The 14,635-nt window shown below is 37.7% G+C and overlaps 1 protein-coding gene across 2 annotated transcripts in view; it reads left to right on the top strand.

The window, feature by feature from the left end:
- The window catches only part of exoc6 (exocyst complex component 6), a 54,559-nt gene extending 40,883 nt beyond the window's left edge, over window positions 1-13,676 (top strand). For both annotated transcript variants that reach the window (XM_042396698.1, XM_042396699.1), the window contains exons 22-23: window positions 7,773-7,885; window positions 9,558-13,676. In XM_042396698.1, coding sequence (XP_042252632.1) covers window positions 7,773-7,885; window positions 9,558-9,684 — 240 coding nt within the window. In that variant the 3' untranslated portion in view covers window positions 9,685-13,676. The remainder of the gene's footprint in view (window positions 1-7,772; window positions 7,886-9,557) is intronic.
- Window positions 13,677-14,635: the final 959 nt, after the last annotated feature.

Below are 14,635 nucleotides of genomic sequence, written 5' to 3'. Positions count from 1 at the left end.
CATGTCTCATCCCTGCATCTGTTGTCTTAGAGGGGTATTCGTTTCTCTGAGTCAGATGTGTGTGGGGGGGAAGCTGTATTTAATGACATCACCACTGGGAATTACCAAAGTCAGAAATATTCACATCCTACCACAACCTACCGACTTTGCTGCTGTCCCACATTTCACCTCTCTTAATCACCTCCAACAATATTGTCTTTCATTTTCTTTTCCAGTCTCATGTCTCGACCTTTTCAACTTTCACCTGTCCTTTAGTTCATCTGCTCAAGAAAATTCCTATTCCCCCACTCACAAGCACAAACCCTCGGCCTCCTTTTTAGTTGTAAACACCAGTGGTATGTAAAGTGTTGCTGGGTCTCATTAACTTGTGTCTGCGTTGACCTTAGTTAATCTGAGCCTGAGGTGGAGGCTTGGCTCTGCATCCAGTCCAGGTCACACACTATACTGAGGGAGTTTGTTGAATATGCTGTAAGAAGATGTGAAACTTTTAAGATTGTTTCAGCAGCGTAGGAGCTCTGAACCAGAGAAGATAAACTCACCACCCACAGCCAACACTTGTGGTTGATGCATTTTCCCACCCTATTAATCAATTAGAAGTCATAAAACAAGACCTAAATATCAGAGTGAGGGATCCAATGGCCATAGCCAGGAGTTGAAAAGTCCCCCTTAACACGCCTTCTCTAAAATGTTTGAATTATTTGGATTGTTCAACTCAACACAACCAACTAAACTGTAACCAAAACAAATGTTATCTTATTTTCACTCTAATTACTACCAGATTATATTGATCTTTTCAGAAAAGTCCCAAGGAAATTATAACTGGCTAGTAAATAAAGTGTTACTATTTTATTTCCCAACATGAAGTCCTAAATGCAATTTGAAAAGCCTCTCCACACTGAATTCTGATGAAGAGGTACTGAATCCTTTCTATTTAAATATTTTGTTGTCCTAAAATTTAAACCACAACTTAAATAAGTTAAATAACAGAACTTGTCAATAATTAGTTTCAAATTACATAATTCTTTCCTGAAAATCTCAGGAAATTATTAGAAAATTACAGACCTGAAAGCATTATCTGAACTTTAAATATAAAAACTCTACAAATACTGTAATATGGTTGTAAGTGTATAATTGACTCCCCCAGGTTGCTAAACCCCCCACATTGTCATAGTAAATCTAAAGGACCTCAGTGTCCTCATTGGTAGTTGTGGGCCTGCCTGGCTCTGTTTTTCAGCTGCCGCTGTGGTTTAGTTTCCTGTGATGCAGCTCATTAGACAAGATGTGTCCATGTTCCCTTTTATACAAGCTGCTTGGTTGACATGTTAATCCTAGCCTTAGGTGAAGGGGTAGGGAGGCATCCACTGGCTAAGGTTACACAGAGGTCATCCTTTTACTTTCCCTTTATCTTATGGCTGTTGATTTAGCTATAACTACTTTGTTAGTTCTTTATCCTGTAACCAGTTAGAATGTTTTGATGATGATAATAATGAGATGATAATATCAGCCTATAATACAAATGATTGAAAACAAATTTATTTTTCTAAAGTTATTCTGTTCTACATAGAAACAGGTTTATAGTTTACTTCAATGTTCTGTTGTTGGCAACAGAGCTAGTGTAATCTCATATCCTCATATAGGTCATTTCATATACAAATAACGATACATATCACAATACAGCACATTTTTTGTAAATTCAATGAATAAATAGTTTACATAAAATGACCACATTGAAAGGCTATTTCTTATTTCATTTTGAATTATATATGTATATTATAATTATATATGACAAATAAAAATTACTTTCTCATATTTGATTATTCTTCTCCTGTGATTTAGAACCTTTGTGCACATTTTCAGTGAAACATTGTGGGGACCAGTCTGCAGCATTAGTTGCAAAGTATGGTCTTCTGGTCCATGTCAGACTTTTAATACCCAAATTACATCCATGTGACAGAAGTAGTCTCTCTTTTAGGTACGAGCTCCTCGTTTTGTCTTGTCTGGACAGAGTCCTTCTCCTGTTTGGAATGACCTTGTTCTGTGTCATGTTCACTCTCCTCCATGTTTGTTTGTGTTGCCTTCATAGAAATTTCCTGCCTGCATCCCTGCCATGTGGAAGAACACAAAGCGTCCAAATGACAAAAAATATTGCCATAAAGAGTGTGATTTGCGACACAACAAAAAAAATGATAGAGCATAATATATGGCACAGCCCTAGTTAATCTTAATGCAGTGACTTGTGAAAATGAATCTTGGTTGATGAATCTTTAATAACATTTTATAACTCGGTCATTAAATGCATTTCATGTGTAAAAAACCTGTTTTTAAAATATGCATGCTCACATCCCCTCAAATTTGGAATGACCTCATATAGATATGGTTCTACAGTGAGTGGTACTCCCCATGCACAGCCAGTATTTTCAGTCAGGTGTTGGTCAGTTGCAGGAACATCTTAAGTAAAGATCAAAATGAACCATCGCACACTGAAATGACTTAACTGTGACTTTATTAGGATTTTGCCTGTAGCTTCTTCAGGTTCACTCAGCAAAATTACATGAGTACATATGGGTCACATGACTAACTATCACAGTCTTCATTTTTTCAGTGTTTTCACTTTTTTCATTTTTTTCATTTTTCAAAAATTCAAAAAATGTTCAATTTTTCAGTTTCATTAACAGTAATTAAAATAATTTTTTCACGACTGTATTCCATGGTAAAATGGAAAGTGGAATGAGTGCTATTTCTATAGTCATTAAATGCCCTACGTTCATCTTCAGGACCTGTAAACCCCATAAAAATGTCATCAAAGTACCTTCTAAAAAACAAGATGTTATTTACAAAGGGGTAGCTGTTGAATGTATATCTGTCTTCCCACAAACCCATGAACAAATTGGCATAGTTAGGAGTGAATGGTGACATCATGCTCATACCTTGAGACTGCAAGTAATATTTGTTGTCAAACATGAAGTAGTTAGATTTGAGGATAAACTTTGTGAGTGACATAAGCAGTTCCACTGGGAGTGCATCTTTCCTAGGTTTTAGGTTAAAGTCCATAGCTTATAATCCATCATCATGTGGAACGTTGGTATACAAACTCTCCACATCAAAAGATACCAAAAAGGAGTTGTCAGGCATAGAGATGTCGGCCACCAATTTTAAAACATCTTTAGTGTCTGCCACATATGACGGTAGTGTCTTTACAAGGTCTTTAATGAAGTAGTCTACAAATTGGCTTAAAGGTTCAGACTTTACACTTGGACATCACAATGACATCACAAATTTTAATATCACTTTTCTAGGCTATATGAAAGTTTTGTTAACTTTTTGCAACAAAAATGTTAAGTTCTGATTGGGTAGGTGGCCTGAGAAACGGATGGTACTTTCTCACACTTGAAGCTGATGTGTGTAACAAGGACTGTATATTCAATTGGAGCCAACATACAGTCATCCATCATCATGCAGGTTTCTGAAGACCTCAACGTGGACCCCAGACTCAATGTAAAAATGGTCTAGTCAGACCTGGAGTTTACGTTTTCTCACCTCTGGTCCACCAGTCTCTGATGACAAGCCTATAGTGAGCAAGAGAATAGCCACGTCTTCCATTAATACTCGTTTTATAGCAAACGATACAAGTCAGTGGGACAGTAGCATTTAATGGGAGACGTCCAAAGTGAAGTTTCAGAAATGCATAAAGAGAAGGAGAGCAGAGAAGGATTTCTAGAGTTTCAGAATGCCACCTTGACTTATTGTTTGAATGTAAAGGTGAAACCTGGAAGTTTCACAACAAACCAAGATGTAATGTCATAGGGATGATGATTTATCTGACACCATCCTTTTGGGAAATCGCACACACACACACACACACACCTTATTCTCTTTATCTTTCTCTCAGGCTCTTTCTTTTAATCATAAACATTTACCTCAGCCTAACCCTGGACATCCACTGTCACATCTCCATCACACTGGAAGTATTTCAAAGCAGCCACATTTCCAAGATAGTTTAGAGTTGTTTGTCGACATTTTTGTTTGACAGCAGATTGAAAACACATTTGCAGCTTAATTCTGATCAGTGTGTTGACAGACACTTTGTGACCAAAATATATGAGTGGTTGGGACCACCCCTAAAATTTCTTGCCACAAACCTTATTATGGTTTGTGGTTTGAGTTCTGGACCAATAGCAAATAAGCCTCTACAGACATTGTTAGATAATTTTATATTTGGTATTTTTCTAGTATTTTCAACATTTGTCATCACATTTGCAATCTTGCAGTTTGTGCTGTCCACACATTTTTGCAGTTATCTGGGTACGGGTTGCCGTGGAGATCATTGCAAATCTCACTGTAGATAGCTTATGAGAGGGGAGCCTTTGGAATTTGGAACATTTAACATAATGACTCCCATTAGATCTTTTCCAGGTTGCCCCCCTCTCAGTGACGACCACACTACCACTACATTTTTATAACATGATTCAGCTCGCCCAGCTGAATCCTTCTAGATTACACTGACTGTTGTCTTCACTGCGTTTGGGGTCTTCTATCAGATATATGTGACAGTGTGGAGCGATGTGGATGAGGGTTGCGTGGGGTTGGATATTGACAGATGGCTATGAATTGGATACACTTCCAAATTTGTAAGCTTGGATTCTTTAGAAATCATGCTTTTTGTTTCTGAAGGTGAAGTTTGGACTAACTGCACTTCATCTACATTACAGATATTTCAGTGTCAGTGCATCTGTGTAGCAGACCAGAGCTAGACTTCCATTTGCAAAAGATGTCAGTCAAAAGACTAAATGAAAACACTGTGTGAATAATTCATTAATTATGAATTAAATATTTCATTGTAAAAAATGACAGCTCTATTTTAATGAAGGCTTACTTTAGCCTAAGACTACATCGTGCAACTGTATTTTATAGGAAATTATCATATAATTGTGTCTTGGCATGAGCAGATGCTCCATATTAAACACCTCAGATCTGTGGAAAACAACATAAAAGCGAAGTCTCTACTAATAACAACCTGACAGTAAGAGGAGGAGGGTAATCAGCCTCTTCACAGTTTTTTATTTAAATAACTAAACAGCCTGTCATAAATTTTTCACTGCAGATACATAAAACACAAACACAAAAGGAAAACTACTTTGACAACACATAGATCACATTTAGAAAAATATTGTACCACATTGTGTCATCATCAGTTTCTTTAATATATCCAAAAATGAGTCTGGGTCCAAAGTGCTCATTGATCTGGCTGAAGGATAACTCCAGTTTAATATTGATAGGCTTTTGTTTTGGTAGGGTTTGGCCATCGGTTTCTATCAGTCATGATGACTTTGTGCTCAGCAATGTAACTACTGAGATAGAGATAGAGGTCTGACAGGGCAAGAAACATGATCAGTCAGACAAGTTGGAAACAAACCAACAGTTTATCCAGATTATATAAACGACTTTATTCGGAGGTGAAACTGAAAGTGACAGATATATTGGTATGGCCATATATGTCTGCCAAATGATATTGTAGTAGAGAAATACCAAAGATATGATTGAGGTGACTTAGAATCAGTGGGTACGTTTACATGCACACTAATATTCCACCATTATTCCGAATATGACAGTATTCTAAATTTGATACAGGTAATGTAAACAACATATTCCATTTGGATATTCCAAATTAGGTCTTATTCTGAATGAAGCATTTTCTATTACATACGTTTTGTCCACCAGAGAGCACTGACAAGTTTATTTTTACACAGTAAAATGTCCCGCTCACTACAGTACATATCTTGGTCACAAAACAAATATTGTCTGATATATTGTATTTTTGTATTGGTGTTTGTGTAAAAAGTCCAGGTTCCTCCTGGCTTTAGTGAGCACACCAGAGATGTCGCTGATACCCCCTCTTTCACTAAGTCAGCCTTGTATTTCTTGTCCTGTTAGTTTTTAGTGATGTCACTGTGTTCCCAGGTCTTAGCAATTAACGTAAGTAGAATACCATCATAACTGATGGAACTGATGGCCAAACATATGAAAATAAGGATCAAGTTGTAAAAAAAACAGACTTTTCCTTTAAGGGCTTATTTTACTATATCAGTCAGATCCTGAATAGTGTAGAGTTGAGAGTAAGACGTGGCAGCCTCTTCGTGACTACTCGTGGTTCATCACTTAGCTCCAGGTGAGAATAATGGCATTGTTGCTAAGCCTCTCTCTCTCTCTCTCTCTCTCTCAGTCAGCTGAATAATGCTATTATCACTAAGCTGTTCTTTCACTGCTCTTTCAACATGACCCAAACACCCAGCTGTTTCACCCTATGACATTAGCATATACTGTGTGTGTGGGTGGGGTAGGAGGGGGGTCATCTCCATCAGGTTAACCAGGGGTCGTTGAGGGGGGGGGTCATTTTAAATGTTCCTGTTCACACTTCACACTCATCATGTAGCAGCAGAACCCCCCTCCCACCTCCCTCTCTCTGCAGCTCTCACTCTCGTGTCTTTTCTCTGCATCTCAGAGTGACGCAGCGACCCAGGATAAACAAGTGTTTACCATCAACACATTATGTGACCCTGTTCCTGACGTGGCTTTAATACGGCTTTGACTCTGCTACTGCATTTTTGCAGGATTACTGTAACCTTACAGGACACTCTTCTCTTAAGCCAAGAGACACTTGAACATGATTATAGAATGTAAGATGCTACATTAGCTTTTCTTACAGTGACAAATACATTCTCTGTACACTGCATTGGTCGGTGTTAATGACCTGAAAGCTGACAAATATGTAGACAAGGTCCAGTGCAAGTCTGTCGTTTAGGAGTGTTGTGTATGGAGCTGTATTTGTAGACCCATGCGTTGATTAAAACATGTCCCCTTAAAACATCAAATGTCCCAAGACTGTGACCCTCCTGCTCCCAACTGTCCATAAATCAAGGGCAGAAGCAATGATGGTAGCAAGCTTCTCATTCATAGTTTGCATTTGAGTTCATGTCAATCAAAATACAAAATTACCCTGTTGGCTGTTTTTACTCTGTTTTTGCTCTGTACGTCCATCCATCCGTCCCATACTCATGAACATTTTATCTCAGGAACACCTCCAGAGAATTTCTTCAAATTTGGCACAAACATCCACTTGGACTCAAGGATGAACTGATTAGATTTTGGTGGTCAAAGGTCAAGGTCACGGCGACCTCATGTCCATCCCATTCTCGTGAACTAAAACGCTCAGAGTGGTGGACAGAGATGGTTTTTAAAACTGTGTTTTAAAAGAAGAACGTATTAGTTTGAATGTAGTCTTTGTATTGTTTTCATATTAAAAGTTAAGAGAGTGAATCTTAAGATTGCTTTTCTTTGTTCTGGGAAAGTTTTACAAATATAAGACCTTCATGGTTTAAAAATTCATAACACAGACTAATAATAGATCATAGATGTCTCTTTTATAATGGTGGTCTATTTTACTCAGTATGAATAACAATACATTTTTCTGCTTTCCTAGATGCAGATGAATCATTTTATAATTTCCTAAAAACAGTACAGTTTTCACAGTGTTGTTATTGTCCCCCTTTTATTGAGCATTTTACCAACTCCCAAACCATCCTGGCTCAAACACTGTATTCATTATGTGAAAATGATCCTGTCTGTCTCTTCATAACTCACCTGCTACCACCCTCCATCTCCCTCTGTTCCTCTGTGAGGTTCTGTTCTGTTCAGTTATCTTCAGTTAGGTTCTAGAAGTATATCTGAGGGGAAATACTGACAGTTTAGTTCTTTTGTTTGTGTGTGTTTTGTAGCTCCTGGACCTGTTCATGGTATGGGACTGGTCAACATACCTGGCAGACTATGGCCAGCCAACCTCCAAATACCTGAGAGTGAACCCAGCCACTGCCCTGGCTCTACTGGAGAAGTGAGTTTGTCTGATTTGTTTACAATATTTCACCATGACTTTTAAAAGGCCAAGTCACATCTGAGCAGGGATGAGCCTGAGAAATTTGGGTTTGCTTATAAAGAGTCTGTTAAAAGCCACCAAGAAACAAACTGGCTAAAATGTCTTTTGAACTGAAAACAGTATTGGTGCTTGAATGTTCAACTTTAACAGCGACACAGAAGCAGCTTCACCAGAATATTTAGTTATATAAGGATGTTCTGATGTGGATGTTATTGCCCATTGACTTCAGACATGGAGAAGGCAAAGTTAGTTGGCAGAATAGGAGACATCATTATGATTATGTTTGAACACCACAGCTAATCTTATAATATATAATCCATATATTTTATTAAGATATAAACATCTATAGTCTTATTTCTAAGTTTTCATGAACATTTGAACACCTCTCACATTAAAACTAATTACATTAATGATTGCATGTAACTTATGAAGACCTCAGATATGAATGTGGCTGCTTTGTCTGTTGCTCTTCTGTTCCTCTAAATCTTCTCTCTTGTTTTTCTGCTGCTGCTCAGAGTCTACAGAGGGTAGGTGCAGCTTCCTCACTGCTTTTCTGTGCTCTTATACATGTATACTATGATATGTGTAGTAATATAGTGTAAATCTATCTAAACATGGTTCTACCTCTTCCACAGTTTAGATTTTGTCTCTTTAGTTTAGTTCAAATAGTGACTTAAGGCTGAACTAGGTGTATTGTTATTATTAAGATTAAATCCCATTATTGGATACATAAAGTTGAAATGTACACAAACTGCTCACAGTTAATACCCATTTTTAGTGACTTCTTGCTTGACCCTTACCCAACTATCGTTGTGCCCACTCGCATATAATTGGGTTAAACTTGAAAACTTTTTGAAAATATTTCTAGTGGCTGGTGGTTTAAATGCTGCATGAGCTCCATTATAAATCCAGGTCTAGCATCCTGACACCAGATCAGAGAAATAGAAAGACCAATTTTTAGAACATCTGTACACTGGATCATAGATCATAGCCCAACATGTGTTAGACTCAGGGAATTAGTTGACCCCATCTGCGCTAAAGTAGGTAGAAGGTGAAGGTATATATTGTCAGACATCTGATTACATCATGCTGATGTCATAGTTAGCTAATTAGGTCAGACTATTGAAATAAAAACTTTCATCAGCCTGCTGCAGGTGATGACCCTGCCCATATCACCAGATGATTGAGAAATATTTTTAGATTTATTCAATTATTTTCTTATCTTTAAAGATGTCTGATAGCCATTTCACAATGATTAGTTTTTTATCTTGTATCTTCTGTCTAATTTAAGTCTAGTTTAATGTATTTAAATAGTTTACTTGCATCAGCATGATGTCATTGGTTTTGAGCTTGCTTATATACACCTTGACCTTCTCATCACGTCAGCCATTTGCCCAGTCAGTCTAATTAACCTTGAAAGTTATAATCCAGTGTGTGCATTCTTTTGCTGTTTGGTATCCTGCACCTGGCATAAATATAGGATTAAATGTGCCCATAAATACCCCTTCAGAGAAGAAAAGTCTTCCATACTCATTTATTGAGACATTGAATTCTGATATATCACTGATAGAAAAGCAGTAAATATCTAAACAGTAACCATCCCTCTGTCTCTGTCTCTGTGTGTCTCCAGGATGAAGGACACCAGTAAGAAGAACAACATCTTCTCTCAGTTCAGGAAGAATGACAGAGACAAACAGAAGCTGATAGAGACAGTGGTCAAACAGCTGAGGAGTCTGGTCAACGGCATGTCCTCCTAAACACACATAGATAGAAAGAATGAAACATGCATGCAGTCACATGCACACACTCAACTGCCAAGACACCTACTGAGGGAGGACATTCTCACACATCTAATGAAGTGACAACACACACACACACACACACACATACAGGAGAGTGTATAAGAACAGGACAGCGAAATACAAAAGAACCACACATATACAAACACAAAAGGAACACACACACGCAAGTCAGACGCACACACCACATAAATGCACAGCAATACACACACTGTACAAGGCATGCAGGGAACCGATTCCTAGCAAATACAACACACACATGAAGCTCTCCTTCCTGTTATACCTGACTGAATACTCAATGTAAATAACACATGCACACACACACACACACACACACTTAACAGTTTACTGGACTCTTCACAGGAATGAACAGTAAAATGTTTGTAAAGTATTTTTAATGGCTATGATAAGACAAACTATGTTTTGTACATTTGTGAGAGTGCAATGATTGTAGCTGCAGAGGAAGTGACAGACACAAGTACTGGGACAATGAGGCACCACAGGTGATGGGAGAATCTACTTCCTGTTGCCCTGTTTAACACAAAAACATACTTATTGAAAATGTCTGAGTTTCGAGCACCTTTGTAGATGAAGATGGAATTTGTTTTCTAGCATTTAATTCTGATGAATAGACAAATAAAATAATTGGTGTACTCATCAAATCCTTTGGTAAAAAAAACAACTTTTTCATCTTGTAGATTTAATGAAACGATGATAGTTTTAGAGGCAAAATATCAAGCTATAGTAGGTTGTTCACAGCGTTGACTAATTCACTTTAACACTTGTGCATCCCTTAAATATGAGTCTCATGTCCAAAGCTGAAAAAATATAGATACATTACATTTACACAGATTAATGTGCAGACAGGAAACCAAAACTCGGTTATTTGGAGAAACCTTGATCCTGCCAGCCATTAACAGTCGTTTCTTTAGAAGAAACTTCTTAAACCAAGTGAAAACATCGTCCCTTTTGGTTTTCACCAGCTGCCAAGCTCCTACACCATTATGGATATGGAAAGTAGCCAGTGGTGTTATGACAAAAGACCAAATTAAAGTCATTGTCCCAGTACTTCAACCGTTGTATGTATGTGTGTTGCTGAGGTCATGGATGGACGGATGGAAGAACAGAAGAATGGATGATGACGTCTTGATTGACTGATGTTCATGAAAAAAAGTGGAGGTTTTGTTGAACTCCTTGGTGGCTTTGCTTGCTGTTTGTCTTTTTTTTTTTCTGCCTCACATTTTACATGTAAACCAACCCCTGAGACAGAGCCTCACAATGACTGAACATGTAGTTCAGTGTGTGTTTCAACAGGACTCATGGCTGTCACAACTACTAAATATGTAGGAAAAACCTGCTTGTTTGAATGACTGATACCACAAAAAGTAGTATCTGTGAAATGTGGTTGTTTTTTAAATTCATGTCAGTTGTAAGTGTTTTCTTATCCTGTCAGGTGAATGTTAAATTGGAGAGTGAAACAGCAAGCTTCCAAACAAAGCTCCCAAAGGATGTTTGATAAAGATTTTAAACAAGAATTCCAGGCTTTAGTTGAGGCCAGAAGGTGATGAACTCTTAACATGTTCTCTGCTCATTAGAATGTAAGAAATCGGGTTGAAAGTCTGCAAATGATTTGGTCCGATATGTATGCACAGGTTGGACTACATTACAGAACATAAACCAACCAAATAATGTAAATCTAGTACAAAACACAAAGTCATGCAGACACAGGAAGGGACAGTGCAGAGTTGTTTTATTAGATTGCACACGTCTATGAAAACCTCCGAGGAGCCGATGAGGGTTTTATTTTGGAGTGTCAAAGTGAACATTGCATGAAGGAATCCTAGTAAAGGGTTTGCACATGATGTCACTGTAAGCAGAAGTTGCCAAGATCATTCCCCCCCCTGAGTGGCAAACACACAATATTCAGCATCTAGCATCATCCACTCACATGGATAAAACACTGCAAATATAGTAAAGAGCTGTTTGTTCACAGGCTGACTCTGATCACATTCTTAACCTCAAATTATACATCCTGAATCCGCACAGCCACAATCATCTGCCCATGTACGCAAGGGTCCATGTGGACGTCACATGCTCAGAAGTTATGATGGATTCTTTATGTGCCACGTGTGTGATCACGTTCCACTACGCAGACACCTAGTGAAGTATAAACAGAACTACATCCTCTGCCCATTAGGAAATGTGCCACAAAATAGCCTACAGATCACATGTTAGTAGCAGGTGGAGATGGGGTTTGAATGCGTAGTCATATTTCAGTGTCATAGCAGGTTTGGCCACTCAGTGGTGGTGAGGGTAGTCAGGTGATATCATGTGAAGTGACATCAGTCCATGCCCTCCTCCCTCCCTCTGTAAATTCTGTCAGTTGTAGGGTTAAGGACATTATACATGTGAAGATAACTGCAGTTTGGTCTTACAACCCACCCAAACTACTTGATTCATGCTTACAAGAAACCAAATTCCAAATGGGGAATTGTTATGTTATTAGTAATGATATATACATACATATATATTTAACAGTTGAGTGACTCGCATTCTAAATTCTCTATTTTTGTTCCTCAGGGTGAAATGAAGCTTTAGAATCTCATTATCCACATATATCAACAAAGCACAGCAATAATGAATTGGTTCCTTTACAGCCTGGCTGGCAGGTTGATGCTTACCTGAAACCTGCAAACTCCTGATGACAAACATTTTATAATGAGACTGTTTCTATTCTGTTTATGTTTTGGGTCTGTGCTCTACTTTCAGCAGGCATTTTTGCACTGAAAATGATTGAAGTTTTTTCCTTTTAGATTTATTTTTTGCCTTTTTTAATAGTTGCTTGTAAATGCCACTGTATATACTGCATATTTTGTAAAGAAAATATTATAGCAGTTTGTCTGCTACAAACAGAATTGGAGGTTGACACTGTGATACACACCTTCATCAACACCTGAAGTAAATATGTAATTAATAAGATTGAATTTCTGTTTGTTGCTTACTTGGTGGACACAGTTGAGTGCAGTGTGAGAAGCTAAGTGATTTATGTTGGTACCTGCTCTCCACTCATTTGCATGGTTAAGATATTTAAAAAAAATCCTGTACAACATTCCAATATGAACTATTTAAATACTGGTACTCACAAATTTCAACTCAACTGTTCATAAACTGCCATCCTTTCACATGACCATAAATTCTCAGATTTCAAATAGAAGCCAATGTTCAAATATCAGCCGGAATAGCAAAGAAATAAAGGCTGATAAAAACATTGTTACATTAACAGAAACTGATCAGCAATCAATTTGGGGAAAATGCTGTTTTTCCCCAAATCCCTAAAATTTATGATAAAAAGAGAAACTCTGCAAAGGATTAGTGAGGATTACATGACTCTGCTGTTCTGATGAAAGGACGGCTTCTAAAGAAAATATGATGAGGAAGAAAGGTTTTCTCTAACAAAGCCTGGATTAAATAAAAACCTGCTTCTCTGCAGCTGAGGTAAATAACTGAGAATTTACATCATGTTCACTATACAATGTGTCATATAATCTCATGCAAGACAGCAAAGAAAATATTCTGACCTCCAGCTAACAAATCTTAAATGCCGATTCCTCAGTCTGTAGCCTTTTGATTTGGCAGCATTTTCATTCCTTCTCTTCATCATAACCCCTAAAACAGTTTCCCGCTATAATGGCACAAATCAAGATTATAGAAATCAAGGTTTTGTGTAATACTGCTTGTAAATCAATGATTATCTCAATTCGAATACTAAAAAAAAGCAAGATTTTCTTTCTTGCCTTCCACAGAAGTGGAGAGTGGGTATATTTTGATATCCAAATGAATCCTTGCTTTAACCTTTGTCCCTGTTCTCAGTGAGACACCCTGACTGAGATGTTTTCCTAAATTTGTTGTTTTTATTTTGTGTGCTGTAATAAAAGTTCATTCAACAGTAACGTCTGTTTGTTGTTAAGATCACTGTTTGCCACGATGCAGCTCAGTTTACAGTAATACTGGTTCTAGGTAAGAGCTTCCACTCATAATGGACGTCTCGAATCTCAAGCTGCTCGGCATCTGAGCATCTCAGCAGCTACTGTCCACATTGCCATGATATTTGACATGATTATGGATATTTGGCATCAGTATTCATGGACCTCAGAGGATATTGACTCCATGAAATTCCGTCTAGTGCCAAAATCAGGCTGAACTTACAGATTTGCTGTAGAAATTAAAGGATAATTGAGGTTTATTACAACTTTGGTCTTGTTTTTGTCACTTAAAGTCATGCTTATCAGGAGTTTCTAGGCCCATTGTTAAGAATTGATTGTCATTGTGGCCTGATAATCAGACTGACTTACCGGTTTATTTAACTTCATTCATTCAGCCAGACATGGTCTTCATGATGGCTGATTTCTGTTTGGAAGAGGATAAGTAGTAACATATCTGTCCTGCTGACATCAGTTATCATCAAATTTCTGTAAGTCATCATTGCTCAGAGCAGGTAACGTTCATGACAAGTGAAGAAATATGTTGATTTACTGGATATGCTGTTGTCATGTCAGTAAACTGACCTACAGCATGTACAGCTGTATCCATCTCATCCACAGTTGTTGCTATTTTTCATAGAGATGACTTCCCTATTGTTCATCCTGCCCACAACAGCCATGGAAAACAGCCATCTATCAGCACAACACCAGACCTACTTGAATTATCAGACGGTGATTAAGAGAAGAATTGTTTCCTCAGGTATGATAACACTGTACTCACCAAGTGAAGCTGACACATGAGAACATTGTGACTTCACTACAACTGTCACAAGCAGTCAGAAGATCAGTTTATATAGATGATCTAAACCACTTTATTTGGATGTTAAACAGAAGGAGAGTGCACATTAAATGTCAGCAATAATGCCCAA

This window comes from Thunnus maccoyii, chromosome 20 (genome assembly GCF_910596095.1).
Source record: "Thunnus maccoyii chromosome 20, fThuMac1.1, whole genome shotgun sequence".
Taxonomy (NCBI): Eukaryota; Metazoa; Chordata; class Actinopteri; order Scombriformes; family Scombridae; genus Thunnus; species Thunnus maccoyii.
This window is presented reverse-complemented; position numbering and strand designations above follow the sequence as displayed.